The sequence below is a fragment of the Buceros rhinoceros genome, unplaced genomic scaffold, assembly GCF_000710305.1.
Source record: "Buceros rhinoceros silvestris isolate BGI_N320 unplaced genomic scaffold, ASM71030v1 scaffold14130, whole genome shotgun sequence".
Lineage (NCBI taxonomy): Eukaryota > Metazoa > Chordata > Aves > Bucerotiformes > Bucerotidae > Buceros > Buceros rhinoceros.
This window is the reverse complement of record NW_010387967.1, coordinates 563-10,124: the sequence shown is the minus strand read 5'-3', so window position 1 is coordinate 10,124 and position 9,562 is coordinate 563. Positions and strand designations below refer to the sequence as shown.

Here is a 9,562-nt window from a genome sequence, read left to right as displayed (position 1 = left end):
CCGATAAACGTCGTTAGGGCAGTGATGTCTCTGGCACGACAGCCTAACCTCAGTGCCCTATTATGCTACCTAATTTGCATCTGTACCAAACACTTACACGAAAAGGATCATTATTCCTGAAAGTGGGAAAACCAAATTATGACTTTACTGTATGACAACTCTTACAGGTCAGCAGTCTCAAATGCAGTTTATCTGCAAAAAATCCTCTTGCTTCTGCTCTTAAGAGAAGTGATCAGAGTTCATTTTTCGAAGTTTGGCAGGAAAATTAGCTTCCACTTTCATCTCTAGAGCGCATATACTTGGAGGGTTCTTCTGTAACTTGAGATTGCCGGTAGACTGAGTCAAAGCTGCAGCATTTATTTTTAAGGCTTTCAGCTGTATCCTGTCATGGCTGTCTTCACCATGAGACATGGAACTTATTTCTTGAATTTTCAAGAGATCTCCAGCACTGCAAGTCTTCTCTGTGTTACTGGAACTCATTCTCAGGGTTCTTCCTGGAAGGTCTTCCTTTCTCAAGCTAATCTTCTGAAGTTTAAAAGGCAGCTTGTTCTTCTCTCCTGCAGTATCAGTACAGTCAAGTGAACAAACCTGTTCTCTTCTGGTTTTGTTATCATCAACAGGGCTGTTCAGAGGAGATGATAGGGACAGGTTTTCTTCTTGCTCTTTAACACTATAAGGAGGAGTGGGGACTTCAAACGTAGCATGAAACTGCGAATAATCGACACGGAAAAAGCCATCCTCTAGGGACATTACTGGAAGGAATCTGTGACCCCAAAGAACTTCATCTTCTGTATATGAGGTCCTAGCTTGACACGTCATTCCTATAGAAACAGAGACAAGAGCATGACATTCTAATGTGAGCAAGTAGACTGGCATATGGAACAAAACATACATGGTAGGCCTGACAGATTAAAATCAATCGTAGCCTGTAAGCTAACAAATTTATAGATTAATATATTAAAATTTATAGAATGGAGGATTGTCCCTAGTCAATCTCCCAACAGTCAATGGAGTGCCTCGAACTGCTTTACTACATTTTTATACAAATATTGGATTATTGCAGCCTCACACCGAGCCAACAGCTTTTGATAAAAGCAAAACATAAATTTAAGATAGTATTAGCTCGCTAGCAACAACAATCTTATTGTTTGCATGTAATACTGTTTCTTCAAAGTCACCTTGGGAGAAAGAACCGTTGCTTGGCAGAGGCTTACAGAATTACCTGGCAAAGACCGGGCTAAATGAAAAATTTAATATTCCATTCCTTCTATAGGCTAAGCTACTCTTTCTCCAAACAGTATGTCAAGACAAAAGCCGTACAGAGACACTGCAGCTTAATTCCATGATATGACATAGGTACTGCTGTAAAGCTTGTAGAATTTGTTCCACATAGTGCAAACACACATCATTTAGTATTTAGATGTGTGAAGTGACAGCTGAAATGTATTCTAACCTAGCCAACAAACCCATTATGATCTCAGCACAGCAGTGCTGATGATAAGTAATACACACATCCACTAAGACTTCCTGCCGTGGTATTCTTCAGAAGCAGAATTAGCAGTTAGTAAGCCCAAACTCTGATTTGCTCTCCAGTTACTGCTACATTAATTCTCAGACATGTGGAAAATGTTTCCCTTGCGACACCCGGTTAGGTAACTGCATTAAGTGCAGTTACGAATGCCTGCTTCCCTAAGATACAGATGGTTCAGCTGCAGGATGAGAAGAGGCTTCTGTGGGGATCTAAAGACTGCTGCACTCAACACGAAGGGCTGTCCTGCCCTGGTGAATTGTGTGTTTGTTTGGGGCTCAGTCCAGCACGTGTACAGTAATCGTCAGTTCTGTTTCCTGTCTGGCGTGAGATGACTGCACTTCCCTGCATCAAAAGGATGTTACTGTTCCTAGGGCAGGAACTGGGCAACTGGCAATCTTGTTGAAAGGACAAAAATGCTCCTTTCTTTTTTTTAAGTTTAACAAATCCTCGAACGAAGGGAGAGGAAGATCGGAATATCAATGAACCTACGGAATGATTTGGCGCAGCTCTAACCCCTGACAACAGTACGCATGGATTCTCAGTGCAGAGCTTCTTGTGTAAGTGCGGCGCGTTGTCACAGGATTCCCAGCAGAATGAAGTCCTCAAAAGACAAGGCCATAAAGTCATGGTCTACACCATATCAGAATTAAAAAAAAAAGTTTGGAAAGAAAAAACCGTGCTCATCTTTGCCGATAACCACGCATTCCTACCATCTTTGTAACGAGGTGATCTGCATTTGTACTGTAAAACTGGACTTGTAACTTTGCATTCAATTTAATGCAAGCTAAGCTGAAAGTGATTGTGCAGCACTGGCAACTTTGGAAGTTCAGCGTTCTTTCAGACTGGTGGCCCTTAAAACAGGAGTTCCGTAAGGGTGGTGTACTCCTCCACATGCCATACTCGTAAGAACGGCAGAGCGCATCTCACTCTTTGGGCATCAGGAATGCACAGCCCTATGGGGAAGGGAGGGGCCCTTTTTGGCCAGTAAAGGCTACTGAGGCTCTAGCATATGGCAGGATATTCTGGAGCATCCAGGATTAGCATCCTGAAGTTATTAACAGCTGCCTCGCTAAAAATACCAGGAATGAAAACAAAGACTAAAAATTAAGAGCGTATGTATTGTTTTAAATCTTACCGGTAGTCTCAACGATTCCTTCAAGGATAACAACTATTTCAAATTGCTCACTTCTTAGTGATCTTTGTGAGAGACTAAAAAAGGGGCTCTTTGAATTAATTTCATGACAGATGGTTAATGGGGAAACTAAAAACAGCTGGTCAGCTCCAGTTCCAAATCCAACATCCAGTTCACATTGGTCCAGTGGCAGAAATTCTCCCTCCGGTGTCTGTCGGGACTAAAGATGAAAAGATTTAGTAATCACCGCGTGAAGCAAAACATGAAATCAATGCAATGACGTTTAAACCTGTCTCTTTCATGACATTACCTTCTACATACTAGGTCTGGGGTCTTCAACATGGAGAGAGAAGTAATGCTAAATGCTGTAAGGCTACTATATATGACCAATTTTTTCTCTTCTCATCATGCCACTAGATCTCATCATCGTCTACAAACTCCACCACGATACATATATATATAAATATTTTGAGAAAAATGTGAAGTACCACACTACACACCTTACAACAGGTGTTGGCTGTGAACACCCTGCAGTAAAAGTTCCCATTAAGCAGAGCAAATTCTACAAGCCAGGCACATTTTAATCTATTGACTGAATTCATGGTTCATTATTTTCACGTTACTAATTTTTGTTTGGCAGACACTGTGATGTACTAACTCTAATGTAAGCATCCTAGTAATTGTACAGTACATCTGGTAAGTGACATTTCGATCTGAGCTGATATTAACAATGCTATCATCCCTTAACAATTTGCATGTACCACCTACCGTATGTTGACCTTCATAATGAACTTATGATTATTATTAAGCTCAATGCCATGTTTTTATTCAGGTAATTTCATGGGTCCAATAAAAATACTGATATGATAGCTTCTCCCCGCCCTGCAGTGTTCCCCCCAAATTTTCCTGGTATTCAAAGTGTAACTAAAAATTACATCCGTCGGCCAGACAGCTCCTCAGTTGATTGCTTTAAAAGGCCTCTGGTGGAAAGTGCCCACTAAAATTAGAACATTTGCAGAGCCTACTTAACATCCTGTTTAAAATCCTTTCTGTTTATTGCTTGATTAGAAAGCAATTAACGCTTTAAGCAGCTGACTATTGATTATAAATGATAGATTATTCTGTAGTTACTAAATACTTTTCACTGTGTATCGGTCACATTGCTTGGAAACTCCATCCATTAGTCCTGAGAGCAAGCCAAAGCTAGCAGTTGTGCTGTTGACTTTGATCTGATTGGTGTTCTTTTAAGAAAGTTTCTGTCTTCAAAAAAAAAATCTCTAAGCAACTCGTGTATCTTCAGATTGTCTCTCTGCTTCGCCTGTATCTTAGAAATGCTGAATTTTTAACTGTGTGGTATTTACTGATGATGTAACCAGTTAGGTTATGAGAGTACAAGTCCTTATTAAACACAATATTTAACTTACATGCTGTGTGTGGTTTTCTGCTGAAGAAAAAAAAATTCCTCCTACCTAAATAACCAACTCCTCCTTTACTCAAGAGTCAGTTTCTTCACTACTGATGAGGATAGAGAAAATACCAGCTGATTGCTTGCAAAAGCATTCTAATGAATTATTTGTGCTGTGAAAGGTACAAGCACTATAAAATAAAAACGATCAAAACCACTGCTACACAGCAATTGTGACAGACTCTGTCATATGCAAAAGCGTACTGCAAAAACAACCTTTCTCTTTTCCTGAGGGAACCTGCAGAACGAAGCTGCAGACTACGATACTGCTTTCGTTGCCTGGCGACTGTTCTTTCAGCGGGTGCACAAATTGGTTGGCAACATCCGATCTTTGCTCCAAGATAACAAGGCTCAACAAGCTCTATGAACCAACATCTAAACCTCAAGTTTTCCCAAGTTTTATCAAACACAATTACCTAGACAAAGCTGTGCATATTCACACAAACTGATGCCAAAGGACTTAAGAACTGTTTCATCTGCAAACCATTTTTCTCTGTGGAAGAGTCTTCAATCAAATCCACTCAATAATAAACAAATCCAGCGAGGATTAGAGGTAACAGATCTGGGAGAAAGCAAAAGGTCGTGTTTGAGGTATTGGTATCTTTCATAATGGACTGATTTATGCATGGCATGGAGAATTTTTAAAAGAAAAGTTATTTGTTAGATTAAAAAAAAAAATTACCCAAATGAAGACAGCTTAATAGCCAAAATATGTTAAGACTCCTAGCCAGTGACCTTTGTTGCAGATGTATTCTTTACTCAAGGATCCTTTACTCCAAGGATCACAAAACAGGGCAGAGGACTATAAACTGTCAGCAATAAGTTTGGAAGAAACTCCTGTGATTCTTTATTTTGACCACCTGTATAACACAAATCCAAATAAATTCCGCAGATTAATGCATGCTTGAATGAGGGCACAATGACTTAGAAATGCCCCGGTTTTCATTTTAAATGTGGCCAGAAATGGAGCGCCCAAAGGTCTAGATAAGATTATCCGAAGTTTATTGCTTCACAGCTTAGAAAAAAAGTATTCCATGTCTGGATTCTTCCACCTTTAACTTTCTGCCACTGGATCCTTGGTTTGTTTCTTATTACTAGGCAGACTTCCACTGCATCATCACTTAGTCTGGTTTTGTCTCTGACCAAACATTCTGTTCCCTTCAAGGCTTCACTCCTAACATTTATTCATTCTTGGCGCTTTGCTAAACCCTGCTGTTTATGCACATCCTTCTTTAACTGGACAGGACGTAGTTTTATTATTATTAACCCTCTTTCAGTTCACTTATTTAGAGAACGCACGCAATTATATTTTGATACCAGGGTGCACTAACTAAGCATTGGAGTAGAAAACACAGGATGCAAAAGACAGACGACCGTCGAGCTTAATATTGCAGTAAGCTGTAGAGAACCTCAGGAATCTAGAACATGCTGAAGTAGTACGTGCTGATTTGCCATTCAGTACTATGCTACTTTCAGTTCTGGCATTTGAGAGAAAAAACCCGATCATCTGTCTCACCTCTCTGCACTTCTGCCCCATCCTTAGCGTAGCATTATTGAAATAATATGAATAATATGAACATTATTGAAATAATATGAACTTGTTACTTTGATACCACTTTTGAAGAATTGTATGGGTTTTGGGTAGTGACCTGGAGCTCTAGCTTAGGAACTCCTAAGATGACTGCTACTTTTTAATATAGTCTAGTTGCCCCAAGGTGCAAATATGACCTGAGTGAGACGGGCTTGTTCAGACCATAAGAGAAGGTGTAGAGAGGGATCCAATTGTAGTCTTCCAAAACCTAAGAGAAAGGTAGTCAAGAAGATGGAGCCAGGCTCTTCACAGCAATGCGTAGCAGGAGCAAGAGGGACAAGAAGCATAAGTTGAAATGGGAAGTTCAGGCTGGATCGAAGAAACGTTTCCATCATGAGGACAGTTAAGCAGTGGAAGAACTTGCTCAGCAGGGCTGTGCAGTCTTCGTCCTTGGAGGTTTACAAAACCAGATTGGAAAAAGCCCTGGGTAATGTGGTCTGGCCTCCTAATTCACCATGGTTTTGAGCAAGAGGTTGGACTACAGAACTCCCAGGTCCCTGACTGATTCTGTGATATTCAAAAACACACCTTTTGCACTTTCTGCACTTGCCCTGTTTATCAAGTTATTGAGATCACAATATAATGGGTCTTCTTACTTATTTGCAATGAGTGTCATCTGCCATCTGCAAACTTTCTGTTACAATTTGGTTTGCTTTGAGCTTATTCAAAGCCGTTAGTTAGCACAGCTCAAAGAAGAGGGGCCTGCTGGTCATAAACCAAAGGGCTTTATGGCTACTATGCTTCATAATTGTATTTTTAAAACTACTGCTTAGCACATGGTGAAAACAGACAATGATAATTTGACCTTCCTTGGCTTTCTGAACCAGAATGTCCTATGTTACTAGCTGAAACACTTTACAGACCACTTTACACACTAATGCTATCTGATATGCTATCAGTGACATCTGTAGCTCCATCAAAAGAAGATGAGAATAGGTATCGTAACTAATGTTTAAAAAGCCAATACTGATCGCCATACAGTGGATGCTGGCTGCTGCTGCTATCATTAGATCACTCAAGTGCACTGGTGAGGTGCAGGAGTTAACAGGCAGAAAAAAACAGTTCACTATGACACTAAAAAGGCCAGGACCTAGAACTGCATGTTTTCAGCAGCCAGTTCCAAAGAGCTTCTCTCTCTTTCCTGCCCCAGGAACTTGCTTTTTTCTGCCTCTACAGCATTCAATGGGAAATGGGGAAGACTCGCGTTTCTGGAAAAGACTTTGCTGAAACATACACACTTAGTCTTTTAACTGTTTTCCAAACTCTCCACAATTCAGTCCAAAAAGGGCCCCAGACTTTTCCATGACATCACTATGCCACGCTTCTGGGCAGTCCCCCAGACCAAAAAAAAAGGCAGCACAATGTGGTGGCCCCACTGTAATCTACCGAATATCCTAGGGCATATATCACGCTTTCAGTAAATGCCATTCGGACGCACTTCGATTGTGTACTTTCTTTACAAGGGTAAATCCTCGGGGCTCCATTGGTCCAAACAAAACACTGTGTTGACTACTAAATACATCAACTATCTCAATTAAAAAAGCGCGATAAGACATATTTCTTCACATTCTTTCACAGTGACACAAGTGAAAAGAAAATCTAGCTAGCTAACTGGATGCAGGAGAAGTGTTGCAAGATAAGCTGTCAACAGCACTGCATGAAGCACAGCGGAAAGGCAGAACTTGCAGAAGATACATGGTAAGCGAGTTCCAGCACATTCACTGTAAGTTTACAGGACACACAAAGCTACTTCAAAGCAGCCGATGTAAATTCACACGCTGCCCAAACAGCTGCTAGGACTGCTGGAACCGTGTGTCCAGCTCAAGGGGCACCTCAGCGAGCTGAGGAAGATTTACAGAAAGACGTAGGAACCAATACCACGTCTTGTAATGAGGACTGAGGGGGTAGCTAGTACACAAATGTTCACCTCCAAACTTCCCTGCGTCCGTATCTTACATTTGCCAAAGGTGGTGAACCAGCTTGAAGACAAGTCATGGGCGAGATGATAGTTGGATAGAAAACACGTATTACTCACTGATTAATTGCCTAGTCTATGAAACAGCTATCATAAGACGAATCGTTCAAGCAGGTCCATCAAATGTCCTTGTGTGTTCTGTCCCGATCATCTGCATACCAGCATTGTGTAACTATAGAATTACGAGCAGAAAGCGCACCAGGCTGTGTGTTTCAAAAGACGTTTATAGCAAATTACTATCACTGTAAAAACCCAACTGCAACACTGCCTTTATGCCACTTTGACTTGCATTCTGTCTTGTATGACGGACAGAATTAAATACTTTAGAGGGGCCTTCCTGCTAATTTGTAGTAGTTAGAGATCAACAAAAACAATGGTTTAGCTGGCTTCTAATTCCTACAAAAATCACTCCATTGTAACTCCTGACAACTTATTCCACTATATATACAAGCTCTTGTTGAATCTTAGCAGGTTCTCCATTTTAAATGGTTTTAAATGGTATTCTGTGGCAAGAAAATTAAACAGAACAGAAGGAAAAGAGCCTGTCACATTTACCATTGTCTCATCACCTACTGTATCATGCTTGTTTCTGCAGATCAATAATATAATGCAGATTATTAATAAATAATAAAAGCAGTTGCTCGAGAGTAGTCTTACCATAGAGAACATAGAACATTTACGACATTCAAATATGATATTCTGAAGTTAATATCATCACTGAGACCCAGCTTCTGATGCTCTCCACAAAGCATGCTCCTGTGACAAGACCTAACTGCTGTGAGCTGCTATACTGCTTCACCTTGGCATGCTGCACGCAGTGTTTGCCTTCCATTCTGCTCCCGCCTGACTTCCTTGTCTGTCAAACTCTACTGCCTCCTGATAATTTCTTCATTTTTTTGGTTATGATCCCCTTTGAATTCCAGTATTCTTGCATTCTGAATTACGCTGACCATTATCCGTGATTAATAAATAGATACTGCTGACAATCAAAGGACCTTTCTACTAAAGCGCCTTCACAATCCCTCTGAAATGCTGGGAGGCCGCTGGCTGGAACTACAAGTTAAAGCTCCCCAAGTTTCCCCAAGGTGAAGAGAAAGTCGAGGTTGATCTTCATCCTATTTAATGTACCACAAAACACATTTAATGTCACCACAAATCAATTTCTTACTCCCAGCCGCCATCACCTGCTGTGGGGCATGCCTTAGTATCCCTTCCTGCATCTGTCCTGTGTCCTGACACATCCATCCTTCCTGACCAAACTGGCTTCCTGCCAGCCTCTCAATCTACTGCAATGCCATGGGATGTCTCTGATGAGACAGTCTTTTCCCCTACTCCTGCTTGGCTCTTTTGTGGCTCCTACTATGGGCAGCCTTATCAAATTTTTCCAAAGCCCTTCATACTGCCCTGGCCACGTTCTTTCACCCACATGCCAAGAGACAGGGCAGCTGGCCCTGGGGCAGGGCACAGACCACCAGGAGACAGCAGCAGGGGCTGCAAGGGGAAGCCCCATGCTACCCTAGCTATGGGCACATGCTTGCACTCAGTGCACGCCCTGCCTGCATCACCCACTGCAACCCAGGCACTCCATCCCACCTGCTGTCACACCAGGCCTCACCTTGATCAGCTTGCAGCGGATCTGGGCAGACACCATGTGGCTGTTGCGAAGGTTGCCGACACGGAACATGAGGCAGAGCTTGCCATCCCGCTGAGAGATGACTGCAGCATGGCTGAACATGAGGGTTTCAGCTCGCTTCTTGGGCTGAGACATCTTAATGAACATGCAGCCAATGAGGAACGCATCCACGATAGATCCCAGCAGCGACTGGAAAAGGAAGAGCACAATGCCCTCAGGGCAGCGCTCAGTGATG

The 9,562-nt window shown here is 41.8% G+C and overlaps 1 protein-coding gene across 1 annotated transcript in view; it reads right to left on the bottom strand.

The window, feature by feature from the left end:
- Positions 1-219: 219 nt before the first annotated feature.
- Positions 220-9,562, bottom strand: part of LOC104498425 (G protein-activated inward rectifier potassium channel 1-like) — a 9,870-nt gene continuing 527 nt past the window's right edge. Inside the window, exons 2-4 of the mRNA XM_010141841.1 lie at positions 9,310-9,558; positions 2,667-2,883; positions 220-821 (exon numbers count right to left, since the gene is read on the bottom strand). Of these exons, the coding sequence (XP_010140143.1) occupies positions 220-821; positions 2,667-2,883; positions 9,310-9,558 (1,068 nt within the window). The remainder of the gene's footprint in view (positions 822-2,666; positions 2,884-9,309; positions 9,559-9,562) is intronic.